General features: G+C 41.3%; 1 protein-coding gene across 4 annotated transcripts in view; it reads left to right on the top strand.

The window, feature by feature from the left end:
- col12a1a (collagen, type XII, alpha 1a) overlaps positions 1-17,414 on the top strand; it is a 53,788-nt gene that overhangs the window by 22,205 nt on the left and 14,169 nt on the right. For 3 of the 4 annotated variants that reach the window (XM_046412962.1, XM_046412965.1, XM_046412964.1), the window contains 29 exons: positions 91-220; positions 1,134-1,279; positions 1,841-1,970; positions 2,166-2,302; positions 3,484-3,613; positions 3,709-3,848; positions 4,080-4,212; positions 4,428-4,451; positions 5,239-5,378; positions 7,579-7,708; positions 7,880-8,019; positions 8,147-8,276; positions 10,145-10,287; positions 11,656-11,785; positions 11,993-12,135; positions 12,349-12,478; positions 13,088-13,207; positions 13,337-13,483; positions 13,616-13,732; positions 13,850-14,002; positions 14,129-14,203; positions 14,289-14,428; positions 14,537-14,660; positions 14,765-14,908; positions 15,126-15,290; positions 15,534-15,572; positions 15,712-15,850; positions 16,586-16,728; positions 17,185-17,294. In XM_046412962.1, the coding sequence (XP_046268918.1) occupies positions 91-220; positions 1,134-1,279; positions 1,841-1,970; positions 2,166-2,302; positions 3,484-3,613; positions 3,709-3,848; positions 4,080-4,212; positions 4,428-4,451; positions 5,239-5,378; positions 7,579-7,708; positions 7,880-8,019; positions 8,147-8,276; positions 10,145-10,287; positions 11,656-11,785; positions 11,993-12,135; positions 12,349-12,478; positions 13,088-13,207; positions 13,337-13,483; positions 13,616-13,732; positions 13,850-14,002; positions 14,129-14,203; positions 14,289-14,428; positions 14,537-14,660; positions 14,765-14,908; positions 15,126-15,290; positions 15,534-15,572; positions 15,712-15,850; positions 16,586-16,728; positions 17,185-17,294 (3,672 nt within the window). The remainder of the gene's footprint in view (positions 1-90; positions 221-1,133; positions 1,280-1,840; positions 1,971-2,165; positions 2,303-3,483; positions 3,614-3,708; positions 3,849-4,079; positions 4,213-4,427; positions 4,452-5,238; positions 5,379-7,578; positions 7,709-7,879; positions 8,020-8,146; positions 8,277-10,144; positions 10,288-11,655; positions 11,786-11,992; positions 12,136-12,348; positions 12,479-13,087; positions 13,208-13,336; positions 13,484-13,615; positions 13,733-13,849; positions 14,003-14,128; positions 14,204-14,288; positions 14,429-14,536; positions 14,661-14,764; positions 14,909-15,125; positions 15,291-15,533; positions 15,573-15,711; positions 15,851-16,585; positions 16,729-17,184; positions 17,295-17,414) is intronic. The other variant, XM_046412963.1, reaches the window with a different exon arrangement.

Genomic DNA, 17,414 nt, shown 5'->3' with positions numbered 1-17,414 from the left:
ATACTTTTTGTCAAAAACACTGAAAAAAAATCAACACTCCATCAGATAGCTCTTTTTGCTGTGATCTTCTAACTATCTTCTCTGTATTAGGTGTTTGTGGATGGTACTGAGAACACGGTAGTTCTCCAGGGCCTTAACCCCTTGACGCAGTACATGGTCAGCGTCTACTCAGTGGTGGGAGAGGAGAGCAGCGAGCCTCTTGAGGGAACTGAGACCACACGTATGTCTTCCCCTTCTGGCTTTTCAACTCACATTTAGTCCTGTATCGTTTGATTTAAATAGATCCGCTCATAAAAATCCATATACGGTAAAAGTTGTCAGTGGGAATGGGAACTACCTAAACTAGACTATCTCACAAAAATTGCATTGACTGCTCTTTGATCATTGCTTGTAAATGCACATGCTCTGTTTTTCCCAGCTTGGAAAGCCTGGATAAATGGGGTTGTCAAACAACAGTTTAAATTTCAGCAGGCTCTGGAGCACTCATGAACCTCCAGCCTTTACTTAGCAGCTCTTCTTTGACTTAACCTTCATCACTGAAACCCTCCCACTCAGTTGAATAACACAAATTTAATGCACTCGGTAACTGTGAATCCTGGTTGGTCTCCATTAATCAAGCATTCAAAGCTTATATTTATATCTTTGGTCTTGTTTATAAAACCATATGTGGTTGCGAAAAGATAGCAATAGAGAATCTTAATTTAATGCAAATCCAAAGGTAATTTACATGATTACACTGGGACTCAAGAGCAGTTTTGACTTCTTTCTTTGTTTCTTTTAAGATGTTGTTAATTACAGTTTTATTGGTATTCTCTGGAGTAGCAGAGATTTAAAGTGTTATATAGTATCTATAAAAGCACATATAAAGCAGCAATGATTGTTGAGTTTACAAGCTTTGAATTACATAAAAAATGCCCTGCAAGAAGAAAGAAAGAAACATTCAAAAAAATGCTGTGCTGATATATTCCTGTCAGAATAGACAGAATTTGCTAAATTGTTTAAAATGAACTTAAATTCTTCTAAATTCTAAATTCTCCTACACATAGACGTGTATATACACTATATAATACACAATCTCAGTTTCACTGTGCCCATAATTGTTGCATTTAAAACCGTTCCTTATTGTCATGCAGTCCCTCTGAGTGCCGTGAGGAGAATGGATATTTATGATGAGCAGACCACCACAATGCGGGTGAGATGGGAGGAGGTGGTGGGTGCTACTGGCTACATGCTACTCTATAGCGCCATCAATGCCACTCAGCCCACCCTCGAGCAGGAGGTAAGAGACATTCTCGGAAAACACTGAGTACACATTGTGACTAAATGGTAGGGCACACAGCCAGTCAGCTGTGGATACGACAGATGAGGAGAAAATGAACCAAGCCACATGTGTTTTTGGGTGGACACGATCACACATGCTTGCATCCATTTATATGGACCAAACACACAGAAATACATTGCTTACAACTAGAAGTGACCAAACACTACTGTCAGCAATTCTTGACAAAATACAGATGTTACATGCTGAAATGGCATTTCACAGAGCCACCAGTGTTGGTCTCATCATTCAGCAGACAAGGCAAAAGGGAAAATACAGAAGAACATTGTTAGTCACAAAGGGGTGGGTGAACCATGAGCTCACTCTGCCACGGGAACATCATCATTTGTTCATGAGGTGTCAAACCCAGTGGGTCAAAACCGGAATCGGCAGCTGTGCCGCAAACAGAATATTTTTCCCTCTGGTCTTATCCAAATCTCTTAATATATGTCACAGAGGAGTGAATGTCATCCTCTTCCGCTCTGACCTTTTGTTTTTTTATTTGCTTTGGGCCCCTCGCAGATCAGAGTGGGAGGGGATACAACTGATGTCCAGCTGGTGAAGTTACTCCCAAACACAGCCTACACGCTCTCCCTGTTCGCCCTCCATGGAGAGTCAGCCAGTGAACCACTGACCAAGCAGGGAGTCACCTGTATGTAGCCAATAAATCACAAGATGATTTCTTTATGCATATATTTCACAAAGCCCATAAAGTTTATTGTTTATTGTTGATATCTGACAGAAGGGCAACTGTAGACTCAAGTCTTTTTCAGTTTGCTTATTTATAATCCTTTGCTTATTTCTAATCTTTCATTGAATCTGAAACACAAATCTGCTTCTTGTTCAGTGCCCCTGCCACCTGCAGGCAAACTGAGGGTTGATGACATCACCCACAGCACCATGAGGCTTATTTGGGATGCCGCTCCTGGTCTTGTTCGCAAGTACCTCATCACCTACAAGCCTGAGGATGGAGATTCCAAAGAAGTGAGTTTGGTTCCAGTCCTACTGTTTCTGTCCTGGCATTTCTGAAACCATAGAATACACGTAAATGAGATGACTGTGTTTTTACCTGCCATATACTCTCATGCTTTTCTTGTGAACTTTCATTGCATGTTGTCTGTTTGAACCATTAGGTTTGAGGTGATGAATTTATATAGATATTTTTGACTCATCTGTCAATATATGGGCTGGGATATACTTGTAATGGAGACTGCAGCTGTTGGGTGGACACTGGGGGACGTTTTGGAGTCCAATGAAAAGATTATGAAACTATCAGAACATGGTTTTGCGAGGGGTTAAAGGGTAGTTCTGGTGCTCTGGATTGGACAAATACTTTATGGACGCATGTCCTCTGCTGGGAGTTCTTGGGCTACAGTAGAGAATTTTGTGGTCTGCTTTCTGCTACTTACTTAGCCATAAATCAGGTGGAGGTGATCTTCGAACTCTGCCGATGGAAACACACATGTGAAAGTGAGGCTGAGTGGTGATGTGATTGTCATAAATATAGTGCTTTGGGCGGAAGAGCTTACTGCCCAGAAAGTAGCAGAATGTTAAGTTTGAGCCTATATATTATGTGATAGAACCCATTAAGTGATAGCTTGCCACTCTCAGCACAGACTGAATGACATTCTCCCCACCGGAGGAAGACTCTTAAATGCTGTTATGGTCCAGAGAGACAAATATACTGTGTTTAGACCTCTAACTCAAGCTGAACAGATCAGATCAGAGAGACAAACACACAGCAGCTGTTTGAGTTAATGGTGTTCAGAATGAATCCCTGAAGTTCAATTTCTTGAGATCAAGCTAATAAAATATAATGGGATCATGATAAAAAATAAACCACTATGGTGTTTCCTGTAAGTATTCCAGGTGTTTGGTCAGATTTGTTGTTTGTTGTGTGTCCTGTCTGTTCCTAGTTCCCTCTGGAAACAAACACAGTTTTATACCTTCTGGTCAAGTTTCCTACTAAGGTGTTCATTCGTGTTGTTGCCAGTGTTCCTGGAACTCGTACTGTGAGCGGAATTAAAATTTCACAAGACTTGGCAAAAGTTTGCTGAAGAGAAAAACATCTGAAGTTGTTTTTGCTTTCAAACATCAAAGTTTTATGTATCTGAATCTTGGACTTTGTGTAGTGATATTTAACAAGCATTTTTATTGTTTTACAGCTGGAAGTGGGAGGAAGTGTGACCACCAGACGACTGGACAACCTGATATCTCAGACTGAGTATGCCCTGGCTGTTACCCCAATCTATGATGAAGGACCTGGTCAGCCAATGTTGGGAGAAGCAGTCACTGGTAAGAATGGAAATCCAAATTACTATGTTGACATTGTGGATAATGGTGTCACTGTGGTAGAGTTCACGTTTAATTTCCCTCATTCTCCTGTGTAGATGTGGTTCCTGCCCCGAAGAACCTGCAATTCTCAGAAGTTACCCAGACCAGCTTCAGAGCCACCTGGCAGCATGGAGCCCCTGATGTAGCCCTGTATCGCATTGGCTGGACTAAGAAGGGAGAGACCAACTTCCAATACGTAAGAGAAAACCAGCTGTCCAAGATGTTTGCATTTCTAATAATTCATGCAAGTATTTCTTAATGAGTCCCACAGAAAGTGCTTTGGCGCTGCTTTGAAAAAGACCTCCAATGGAGGCAGTGAGAACATGGAAAAAACAGACTTTTTCTCCAGTCCAATTGTCATTGCTCTAATATGAATCTTGTGTTGCTTGTTTGTTTAGGAATGCTGTGTTTGTGTTTTCCTCATCAGGCCATGCTGGACAGTGATGAGACAACCTATGTTCTAGAGAACTTGGATCCAGACACGCCCTATGATGTGTCTGTCACCGCAATCTATCCAGACGAATCAGAGAGCGAGGATCTAATGGGCACTGAGAGGACATGTAAGACGCACAGTCAAGCAAATCTGTGATGATAAATTAACAATCACTTTAGTTAATTCTGTTTTGTTTAAGTTGCTTGACAGAATCTGTCTGTTGGATCTTGACCAAAGGCTAGAGTAATGACTGATCTTTTGATTTCACCTCCTGGAAATATGCTGACTGAGTTGTTCAACAAAGGGTATACCCATTATACCTTTCTATTTTTGCTTCTGTAGTGTGGAAGAAGGGTGGTACCACACGTAAGTACATTTGTGGCAAAAGCAAGAGGATGCATTTTCTTTCAAGTGATGAAAGCATGTTTTATTACTTCAACAAGTCATCAGCACCTTTGTTCACTGAACAACCATCATTTCATTATCAAGCAAGGCCTTTAACCCATCCACCGCTCCAGTGGTGCTGTGCTGCAGCTGACACAGTTGGTTTTATTATGTCTTTGTCTGTCCTTGTCTGTGTTTGTCCCATTGTCCATGCCATTTCTCCCATGGCTTTCCATGAATATGTTCTCACTCAATCAAATGTCAAATTAAATGGCTGAAGATGGATTTCAACCCTGCATGCTGGGCAAAACTGGGATTGGAAAATCCTCGTTTTGAGATTCATTCCATCAACATCTTCATCTATTCATCCATCCATCTATTCATCGCATTCATCCATGCATTAATCAATCCATCCATCATCATCTTTCCATCAATCCATTGCTGTTCAAGGGAACCCATCCCTGCTTTAGAAAAGACAAAGTCCCAGAGGAGGATTGTCTTTTCTTATTTAAAGCTGCAATCCTTGATATAAATCAGTTGCAGATGTGCTTTTTTAAAGTTAAGTTTGTGCAAAATAAGTAATTTAACTAATGAGTCATTCAACACTAAGAGTATATATCTTAACATGAGCTGACCAAGATGTCAAGGACTGTGCCTTTAAAAGAAACTTTTAAAGACCTCCAAGGAAAAAGTGCTTTTATTACGTATAATGGATAGACATACTGACATGGTTGTAATTGTAATATGTGTGCGTGTGTGTATTTTCCAGCACCTAATGGACCTCCCACGGATTTGGTTGTCTATAACGAAACCACCACCAGTATGAACGCCAGATGGAATCCAGCTCCAGGCCGTGTCCAGAACTACAGAATCACTTATGTTCCCACATCTGGAGGCAGGAGCCAGACTGTAAGTCACACACCAGACCAACAATGCACCATGTGTTCATAATACTTTGTGTAACAATTGTATTTCATACAGTTAACTCTAAACGTCTAGTATTTATTCACAAAGTGCTTTTAATTCTCAAGCGAGGAATCTCTTAAAGCCAAAAAACAGATCGAAGTTTTAATAAAATACGGATTTCTCAAAACAAAAGATGCTCTGGTGGTTTAATGGCAAGGAATAAATATTAAATTAAATTATCTAGAAAATGAAATGCACTGGGTTGGAGGTATGGAAAATAATAGCCAGTACAAAAGAGAGAGTACATAAAAACTGAAGGTTAAGTCAAGTAAAAAATCAAATATAAATATCATCTGCCTTTTACTCCTCTTCTCCTTGCCTTCTTTACTGGACTTCAGTCCCCCATTACTTAAGATTAGCATTACGGGATTTGCTTCTTCCTCCAGAAGAGAAAAACTAAAGTTAAACATTGCCATTGGTATGAACTTATTTTAGTTTACTATAAGTCAAATCTCTTAATCTGCTGTTTGGATAAAGCAGCATTAATGTGGACAAAATCCTTCTAGTTTTTCTCAGTATTTCCTGACACTGTGGACTGTCTCCTGCTAGTCATGCATTTTTGGCTGCCTAAATGAATGTGCAAAAGTCTTTTTGGATGACAGTTGAATGTTTGGTTTCAATTTGCTGTCAGACATTTCTCATTGCTTCCACAAGCCAATCTTAAAAGTGAGACTAAAGTGTGCTAAATGGAGCTTATGCTCACCCTCATGCGCAAGACGACAGACTGATGGCCCCACTGATTAAAAAAACAACCTTTTAATCAAGATTAAATGTTTCAACCAACTTTGGGGAAAATGTTTCACTCTCAATACTTGATATTTATGGGAGTTTCTTAAGAGAGATAAAATTTAAATGTTGTAAAAAGTTCACATGACATATTTTAAGTGCTGATAATTTAACATCTCTAAGGGGGGAGCAGTGAACAGATACTTCACAGATTAATCATTTATCTGCACTGATAATACACATGAAGTGTGTGCTATTTGGCCATCTGCAAGTGTGTGTGTGTGTGTGTGTGTGTATTGAATGAATGAACCTGCCATGTCAGGTCAGTCTGTGTGTATAATGAGAGGAAACTGTGCCACAGATGTCAGATATTATATAGTAGATGGTGTTTAAAGTGTTGCACTAAACTGCTCTGTTCACTCTTTTTCACCTGTTTTAATAAGGCACAGATTCCACCCAGCATCTGGCATACTGAGGGGTGGCTACAAGTTTAAATTATCTCTTTACAATTTCAGCTCGGCAGAAGTTATGTAGGTCATTGGTTGACCATTAGTTTCCCTTTTAACTCAAAATGAAATGCGTTCCTCTTTACAACTTAGTTTGCTAATTAATTTAGTTGCACCGATGACTTGGATGATATCACACTGAAAGCTTGATGGAAAACTGGAGGTTAATGAGCTAGTATCAGCCAAGTTGTCTTAGTTCATTGTCAGGTAGCCCAGGGAGTTTTTCATTATTTTGTCTAGGACAATAAGTCTGTTTTTGGAAATCTCTTACAAACATTTTGCAGGTGCGTACAGAAAAGCCACTGCGGTGCCAAATATTAAAATTGTAGCGATGAAGCCAATTAAAGAAATCCACAGGCAATTAAAGTGGACATAAAAAGCACAGGTGCAAACATATTCATTTGCAGGTCCACACACGAACACACTATCCAGCTCAATTAGAATTACTGTATGTCCCCACTCCTATAGCCAAAAGTAATGTAGTAAAGTTGATGCAAGTCATTAGTGATATGACAAGACATGCAACTGTTTCAGCCATCAGCCCAGTGATTTACCTTGGCTGGTGTGCTGTGTATTAACCATGTCCAAAAACACTCAAAACATTTCTGCTCTGAAATGCTGACAGTCTAATAGCTTTCAGATAGAATTCTTTCCATCAGGTTATTGACATAAATTTAAGGCACACATGGAGAGATGTGAAACTCTTTATCCCATCAGAGAAACAGATCAAATGTGTTTTCCTTTAGTGTGTATTACAGTTGTTAATGATTTTAGTTGTATTTTGTTGAAATCACCTCCAAAGAAAATGAATAGCTTAGTTGAGTTTTACTGTAAGCAACTGAACTAATAAACTGTTTGAATAGCTCAATGATATTAGCCAAGAAATCTAACATTTATTCTTTCCCAACTAGACCCAGGTTGGAGGGAAGAAAACGACTGTCCTACTTCCCAAGCTGACCCCTGACACTGAATACTCCATCAGTGTGGTGGCAGTCTACGCCAAAGGAGTCAGCAGGGAGCTTAATGGCCTTGGAAAGACCAGTAAGTTGTCTTCCCATGTGAGATGTCCTCCACTGTGGGTGATAACAGTGACATCTATAGTAAATGTAAAAGAGCTTTAGAGCATTAGAGTATGACCGACCAGAGAAAATGTTGCTTTTTCGGTAGGTTGTACATGCCCTATTAACTTTATTGTATCTTTATCGTACCTAGGACCTTTGGGTGGTGTGAGAAACCTACGGGTCACTGACCCCACTACCAGCACCCTGAACGTCCAGTGGGAGGCTGCTGAGGGCAACGTACGTCAGTATAAGATCTTCTATGTCCCTGCAGCTGGAGGAGAAGAGGAGATGGTAAGCTGGTTCTGGAGCATTAGATCACATTGAGTGAAATGTTCTTGTATTTAGAAGTTCACTTTTAGGCCATTCCTTCAGTGGCCAGAGGACAACATGATGCATATCTTGTTGCACTTCTATCCAGGTCCAGGTATCAGGCAACACCTACAACACCGTGCTGAAGAACCTGCAGTCTGATACTGTCTACACTGTAACTGTTGTTCCTGTCTACTCTGCTGGAGAGGGACAACGCATGTCTGAGAATGGCAAAACATGTAAGCTCTAGATGCATATACCTACTAGTACAGAAGTTACAGTGGTGATCTATGCAGGGATTTTTAGCAGTAGTGACATTCATGGAAGACAGCTATTAGGGAATAGCCCACGCAGACTGAGAAAAGGACCTCTAAGGATGACATGACAGCAGGAATCCATTCATGTCTGTCCAGACTGAACTTACTGGCCTCAGTTGCGGGCTTGCTGTAATTGTATGTGAGGAACCTTCTACAAGGCAGCCAGTATAACTGATCTGTATCATCATCCAAATCTTTTCAAAACCTGTAAGCCAAGCCAAACCAATCACATGTCATGTGTTTTTTCAGTAACGCACACTTAATTCACACCTGTAATGCAAACATGTAACATAAAAAATAATGTAAAATGACAGTATAAAACTCTGTCAGCTTAGATGGAACTTTGTCAGAGAACAGATTTTCCAGTTTCTCCCACAGTCTCAAACCACCAATCACTGCTGGGAATGAGTCAGCATTTTGTGGGGTGATTGCGTAGGAAGGAATTCCTCCAAATTGGCACCATTATAATGGTGTCTCCTCTCTGTTTACCGTAATGTTGTCCATTTATAGGTTGGAATGAAGGGTAGTGGTCAGGATAATGGTGGGGATGGGGAATGGGGGATGGGTATATTGAGTAATTGGCTCTCCTTTGGGAAAAAGAAACAGAAGTGGAGTTAGAAGTGAATGGAGGGCATTATATGTTTTATGGCTCTCAACTTACTTGGCTAAGGTCATGCTACACTCATGCTACTGTTACCCCCATTTTCCCTTCTGTAGCAATGTTCCTTCATGTTCTGTGGTTTTTCCCAGACATGTTAACCAAACCCTTATACAGTATGTACAGTATATCAGGTCATACTACTACAAAACTTTTTACTGCTGAACTTATAACTTTGTTGCTACAGTAGACTATAATGTCACTTCCACTCAAATTGCAGTACCTCCGTTTATTCTCTCTTTTTTATACAATATAAGGTCCTGCACTCACTGTTTGGGCTAACTTTGCTCATCACTGACTGTTAATTGTGCTTTAAAATTCAAAGCAGCCTTTGGTCTGTGAAAGTTTTAAAGTACGGAAGCTCATTCACTGTGTTTTGCCCACTGTGTTTTTTCCCTACATTTATGGGGTTATAATGGGGAACAGCACAAAGCCTCCAACCATCTGCTTTGGTTTTTTAGAAGGAAAGTTTCACACAGGGCTGAATATACGCCTGTATATCCTTTTCATTAACCTTTAGGGCACTGAGAGGAAGTGTCCTGTTGATAGCACTATTCTTCAATAATGTCTTAAACTTGTCTCTGCTGGTTGTTGGGTAGCATTGTTCCCATTTTACTGAAATGTTCTCATGTATCCATCAGACTGACAAACTAGTCTGGACCATTCTACATTAAAGGACACTAAGGGAGAATGACAGTAAATGCCCACTAGTTAGGAGACACACCCAGGTGATAGTACACAAGATAAAACAGTACTGAAATACAAATATGAATAGGACTGTGCTGCTTGAATTTGCAATAATGTTCATGTTCTTGTGCAGTTGAAGGTTTTAGGCTCTAATTTACTGACCTCTGTCCACCTTCCACTTATGAGTACCTGACCTAAACAATCGCTGTCTTTGTCTCATCTGCCTTATCTCTCTGTCTTTCCAATCTTTACAAACCACTTGACTTGCTGGCCTTTAACCTCACTCTATCATCACTCTTTCCTCTTTGTCAAACCTTCCTCTCATCACTTGTTTTACCCTCTTTTTGCTTTACATCACCTTGACCCTAACTCTAACCTTTCACTTCCTTATCTCTGTTTCAAACTCAAACCAACCTTGTACCACCCAACATTCCTGGCTTGGCAGTGGAGCGTAGCCCTGTGAGGAACATCCAGGTTTTCAACCCCTCTACCAACAGTCTGCACGTTCGCTGGGAGGCTGCCACAGGACCAGTTCAGCAGTACCGGGTGGTCTATGCTCCACTAACTGGTGCCAGGCCCTCTGAGTCGGTGAGTTTTCCTCCACTGTGTTGATAAAATGTAGTATAGCATGTATGCATAGAAAGAAATAACATTTTCATAGGTGCACAATGGCACCCATAACTACCAATACCTTTTCTTGTTTTATCTTAGCCTCAGTTAACAGCTGATTGCTCATGCCTTTAAATCATACATTGTACAAACAAAAGCACTGAGAGGGTGAATGGAGAGATGAGAAGAATTAGAGCAAACTCGGGTGGAGGTATGAGTACATGTTGCCAAAGCAAAAGCCAATTAAAATTTTTGACCAGCAGTATACCATATGTCATCAGTAAAGAAACAGCCCCATTCTTAACTTTGAAAAGCAAGCATTAGTCTGTGTATTTTAACCGCGACTGTGTTCATTAAAGCAGAAATGCTTAAATTGGATCTCCTGTTCCCTACTTGATATGTGGCATCTGGCACCAGTTTGCCCACATCTTCACATGTTAAGGATTTCTGGATTACTTAAAGAGTCCACAAACACCTTTTGGAGTGTTACTTGACATTGTCGTACCACTAGCTCTCTCCAGCATCTGCCAGACGAATTGCATAATTAAAAACTGTTCTTCTGCTGGGACTCTTTTAATATGCGCTTTTAAGAATGAGGCATATTCCAGTTTACCGATAGAGACGTGCACTCTCCCTTCATCCCTGTTTGTTAGCACATTCATGGCAGGCTCATACCTTTTCCATCCCTGGATCCAGTGATGTGCGTCAGTGACAGTGTGCTCTTGTTCAGCCAGAACCATCAACTTTAACACCAGCTGGAGATTTGTATAACAAATTGCCGGCTTTACCAGTGTTGCTTGTGATATATTTTTATACTGAGACTCTCAAGCATCTCAGTAAAATTTTGACTAGGAGAGACTGGAGCAGACTGTAAGTCAAAATAGAACTAAAGTAAACAGTGGGACATTGTTGTCACTTTTAAAGAGTGACATGAAGTTTTACAAACCCATTTGCTGGTGAGCAAATGGGTTTGCAGTGAGCGAGAGAAGAGTGACTGTCAGACTGGGTTAAACAGCAATGCTGCCTATCAAACATCAAACAGTTATTTGGCTCTTCCTTCCACTTAGTGCTGACACCAAGAGACTGTTTAGTGAAAGGGGGGTGTTAGAGGAAGTGGACAATACAAGCAGCTGTCAGAGGAGAGAGCATCGGTTTTTATTGTGTATGTGTTGAGCGGGGGTCTGTACCATGTCTGTGCACTCATTACAGAGGTTTTTAGAAAATGAACACATTTCCTATTATCCTTTTTGCAGATTTTAGTGATTGGTTTTGAATGTAAGTCTACACATGCTGCACTGAAACTCTTAAAAAGTGCTTACTCCTGGCATACTCTGTGTCTTTATACAGGTTGTGGTACCAGGGACCACCACCACAACTATGCTGCAGAACCTGCTCCCAGACACTAATTACAATGTTGGAGTGGTTGCCCTGTATAGCGATGGCGAAGGACCTGCCATCAGTGATGCTGGAAGAACATGTAAGAGTCTGGACCAGGGTGTCTAAATACCATCCTTGAGTATGACAAACAATCTAATGACCTTTTGTACTATGCTGTGTGCAGATGTAGTATAGGTATTTAAGTAAGCAAGAATTAGCCTCATTTTCTTCATTTGGTAAAAACACCCCTGAGACATTGAGATGTTTGTAATGTACAGCACAAACAATTTTCTTGTCCTTCGTTCAGTGCCCCGTAGTGGCCCAAGGAACATGCGTGTATATGACCCCACCACCAGTACTCTCTCTGTGAGCTGGGAATATGCTGAAGGTCCCGTCATGCAATACCGTATCACCTACGCCCAAACCACAGGAGACCCCATCGAGGAATATGTAAGCATATTTAGAATTCCCTTCTTGCTTTAGTTATTATGAATTGACTGTCTTTACTGCTCTTACAATGAGAGTTTTTAATTTTTTACCCTAATCCTAAGAGATAATCAAACCTTCAATGATCTGAGACATTACTACAAACGTATCCCTGATGCTCCTGCTTTGTTCTTTTATTAATCCTTGTTTGTATATCGTATGTCTTGTGTCCTGTAGACTACAGTACCAGGAAATAGAAATAATGTGATCCTGCCGAACCTGGATCCAGACACTCCTTATAATATCAAAGTGACTGCCATCTATGGCGATGGACCAGGAGGAGAGCTGGAAGAACAAGGGCGCACAGGCACGAGCTATTTAATTCTGTATAACTTGTTTGCAAATTTTTAACTGATGCAGAGATTGTTTAAGGGCATGAAACTAGCGTAATGATAGTCACGTATTAAGGATATCAAGCAGTATTGCACACACACATGCAGACTGGTGTCTGGGGAATCCACAGCAGAAAATCTGAATACACTGATCCATTGATAGGGATCCTGAATCACTGTAGCAATAAATGGAATAAGTAGAATTCTTGCCTTTTCACAAAGGCCAAAAGCACCAAGAGCCTTTGCCAGAGAATTATGAACTGGCTGTACTCCACTGAGGGAGCTCTCATGCTTGCAATACTGGCCTGTGTCTTGAGTAATTTAGCTTCTCAAACAAAATAAAACTCTATTACATATCGTGATGCCACTCCACTCCTTGAGGCGGCTTATTGTTTTTCTTTTTCATATTTCTCTGATGTGGTTGAGTTTGTCATCCTCTTGATCACATGTTGAAACGTTTCACTCATAATTAAAAAGCCATAATAAGGTATAATACAGAATTGACCCTGCTGGCAGTTCAGTAACTCTGAATACGTTGCAATTCCATCTGTGTTGACTGTGCTGTTCTTTCTTGTTTCCCGCAGTGGGCATGCTCGGCCCCAGGAACCTTCGTGTATCTGATGAGTGGTACACCCGCTTCAGGGTGTCCTGGGACCCTGCTCCATCCAGAGTTAACGGATACAAGCTCATCTACCAGCCTGAGGGTATGGATATGTTGTTATGGGGATAAAACTGTGACAGATACTGAGAAAGTTTGTGCTTTTAATAGTTCATGTGGTAGCATTTATAAAATCAGACACTGGAAACTTTTTACTGTCTGTGTGTCCTTTCAGGCACTGATCAGCCCATGGAGGTGCTTGTTGGAGATGTGACCTCCTACCAACTGCATAACCTGAAACCTGGGACCACCTATGACCTGAAGGTGCTGGCACAGTACAACACAGGGTTCAGTGCACCACTGATTGGACAAGGCACCACATGTAAGTTAAAGATGCAATTATTCATTGGTTGACTGGTTTATTTGCTCAGAATTAAATGGCTGTATCCAGTTTTGACTGCCAAGTCCATGCTATGAAAGAAGAATATGTATTAAGAATGACGCTTCCCTTTAGTGTACCTGAATGTGACAGACCTGACCACCTACAACGTTGGCTATGACTCTTTCTGCATCCGATGGACACCTCATAGAGCAGCCACCTCCTACAGACTCAAAATCAATCCTTTTGACAGTAAGTGCATTACTCAATAACATACAAGACCATGCTGAACAACACTTTGTTAGATTTGTTAGACTGCAGCCTGAATATGTCTAATCTGGGTTCCCTTCTTTGTTTCATCTCCTCCAGCCTCCAAGAGAGGAGCTCAGGAGATCACTGTCAGAGGATCTGAGAGTAATTACTGCTTTGATGGTTTGACCCCTGATACTCTCTACAATGCCACAGTGTATGCCCAAACCCCCAGCCTGGAGGGTCCTGGAGTCAGTGAAAAGGAGAGAACATGTAAGATAACATCACTGACATTGTCAGTTTAATGCTAATGTTTGAGAAGGTAGTGTTCTCACAAAGCTATTGGAACCTTCCACTTTCTTCTTTGTGACACAAATATGTGTCCGTCTTGTCTTGCAGTGGTCAAACCCACAGAGGTGCCAACCGAGCCTCCCGCCCCCCCTGCTCCAGCCACAGTCCCCCCTGCACTAGAAGGTTTGTCATTTGTGTGCCAAATTAGTTGTTCTTATGACTTTGCTGAGATCAGACTTTACGCTGACATAGTTGTATCTGCACACAGTGTGCAAAGGTGCCAAGGCAGACCTGGTCTTCCTCATTGATGGTTCCTGGAGTATTGGAGATGAGAGCTTCCACAAGGTTATCCAGTTTGTCACAAGTATGACTGGAGCCTTTGATGTCATCAGCCCTAAAGGCATGCAGGTCAGCCTAAACTTGTCTTCAATGTTTATCATTTTCTTAAGACATGCTGACCCTATGTGATGTTTTGAAAGATGTCTTTGCCATTTATATTTATTTTTATTTGTACAGGTTTCATTTGTGCAGTACAGTGATGATGCCAAGACTGAGTTCAAACTGAACACCTACCATGACAAGGGCATAGTGTTATCAGCTTTGCAGGCTGTGCGCTACAGAGGAGGCAACACCAAGACAGGTACACCACTGGAAAAAAAATGAGCGGCATCTTAGCAGACACGTTGTTCTCAAGAAGGTGAATTGTTCAGATTTGTTGTTCTCTGTCCGCTTTCCTTCGTCCAGGTGTTGCTCTGAAGCATGTCTATGAGAAGGTCTTCACCTCAGACAGTGGCATGAGGAGGAACGTCCCGAAAGTCCTGGTGGTGGTCACTGATGGACGCTCCCAGGATGATGTGAAGAAGAGTGCAGAAAAACTCCAACATTCTGGTAAGTGCAGCATTGTCTTGTGTGTTTGGTCTATGTTGTATGTACGGTGCTTTCTATGTGTAACAGAGCTGTCTCAAATTATTCAAATTTGCCGATTGTGCTAAAACTTCAACTTCCTTTTGGCAAAGCCAAAGTTTGTGGCTGTTCTCTACAGCGACGAAACTGTCTGTGGTTATTGGAAGCTTAACAATGGGATGTGTGTGTGTTATTCCCACAGGCTACAGTGTGTTTGTGGTTGGAGTGGCCGATGTGGACATGACAGAGTTGAGACTTATCGGCAGCAAGCCCAGTGAGAGACATGTGTTTGTGGTCGACGACTATGACGCTTTTGACAAGATCCAGGACAACCTGATCACCTTCATCTGTGAAACAGCTACTTCCAGTAAGGCCGACATTATTATATAATTAAAGCACCATTATAGTTTAGTATTTCTGCATTCCAAGAGGAAATCTTTATTTGGCTTTGATTTTATAATTACCTTACCTACATTAGTAACAGGAAGCTTATCCACTGCTCCACATTTGAACTGATCTACTAACAGGAAACATATAAACAGACATGAATCACTTTCTTTAAGCCTTAGTCCGTTTTTCCAGTCCTCTAAAACTTTCTGTCCTGTTTCAGCCTGTCCCCTGATCTACATCAATGGGTTCACAACGCCTGGTAAGCACACAATTCACCATACACATTGTCTAATCCCTACAGAGCTTGTTGGTATTACTAAAATGATATCATGCAGTGCTATAAGAATGTTTTACTGTTTTCATGGTTTCAACATGGCTTCTGTTTTTATCCCTTTCAGGCTTCAGGATGCTGGAGGCTTTCAACATCACAGACCGGACATTTGCTGGAATGAATGGTGTGTCCATGGAGCCGGGGTCCTTCAACAGCTACATTGCCTACAGGCTGCACAAGGATTCCTTCCTAAACCAGCCCACCAAGTAAGAGCTGAGGCTAATTAGTATTTGTGGTGTGTCAAACAGAGGGAGTGTGAGTCTCATTATGTGCATATTCCCAGCCTATTGGTCTTATCTCCTGTGCACTATAATCTTACCCGGCCCACAGTCATTATTCATAATGATGTTCAATATCCTCTACTATCATGGGGGTTTCCCCAGTGCCCTTTGGCTACAAGTCCGCAGCCTCATTTGTTGTTGCAGCTTGTGAAATTTGAAGTGCTAGCGGGAACAAAAAGCTTTCTTTTTGTTTATACAGGCCCTCCTCCCACCTATGTCATACTGGGATACAACAATCACCCTCGGGTCAAGAACTTTTTCTCTTTATTGGACCTTGTTTAAGTGGTGTTAGCCAATTGCAGAGCTGCTGGAGTATCCAAACATCTTCAGCATTCTTTGTTAATATGTTTATAATGATGCGTACTTTGTGTGCGTGGGTGCAGTCATTGACTTCATTTGCACAAATGGAAACAGTTCAAATTGCAGTGAAAGACAGGGGACAGAAAATACTTTCAATATGTGTACAGTTTCTGCAAGGCCAGAGCATGAACTGGCACTGATTTACAGGTTTCACAGCCTATGTGACAGACTGGATGCTGTATGGTTGTAACAAGATTTAATGGTCTTGGTATTAATTTCTAATATATGATGAAGTCTGACAGCTGGTGTAGTGAGGGAACAGGTGTGACTCATCTTAATGTATGCTTTTAATACTAACAGGGAGATCCATCCAGAAGGTCTCCCCCCATCCTACACCATCATCCTCCTCTTCCGCCTCCTGCCCGACACTCCTTCTGAGCCTTTTGATATCTGGCAGATTGCTGACAAAAACAACAACCCCGAGGTTGGGGTCACCATCAACCGTAAGCCCCTCGTTCCGTTTTGGCCCTCAGCTGGAGGGGGAAGCTGCTATAGCTGACCCAACACATACATATACACAACTGTACACTCTTTATTAACAACTTAAGCTGCTGTCTTTCTCTCATTCACCTAATTTACAAACCGTCAAAGCTAACTGATCTTTCTCAGACATGGTGGGGCAATGGGAGCATATTGAAATAAGTATGACTGACTTCATCCCACTGCTTGGCTTTACTTTTTTATTCTCTCATAGAAAGCCATAAACAAGTATCTTTTACAAATTTGCACTTACACACGCAGTGAACTAATCATGAGCGTGGGCCTAATCCTTCCTAGCCTTCTTGTTATCCCTCTCCTCTCCCTTCCACCATGTGTTCGCTATAGTCCTGTCTGTGCTTTGCATGCCGCCGCATCATAACACACTGTCAGAGATTCATCAGAAACTCTTCTTTTTTCAGCATCCAGCAAAACACTCACGTTCTACAACAAAGATACCCGAGGAGAGATCCAGAGGGCCATGTTTAATGAGGAGCAAGTGAAGCGGATTTTCCATGGGAGCTTCCACAAGGTAAACTCAATTTTTTTGGAGAGGAGTACTGTTTGAACCATACGGTGACTTTGTTAAAGTTTGGGTTTAATAGGAATCTTAAGTCATCATATATGGGTTGATTATCATTTTACATAATGA

Source organism: Scatophagus argus, chromosome 15, assembly GCF_020382885.2.
Source record: "Scatophagus argus isolate fScaArg1 chromosome 15, fScaArg1.pri, whole genome shotgun sequence".
Lineage (NCBI taxonomy): Eukaryota > Metazoa > Chordata > Actinopteri > Scatophagidae > Scatophagus > Scatophagus argus.
Note: the sequence above shows the minus strand (reverse complement) of the source record. Positions and strands in the feature narration are given on the sequence as shown.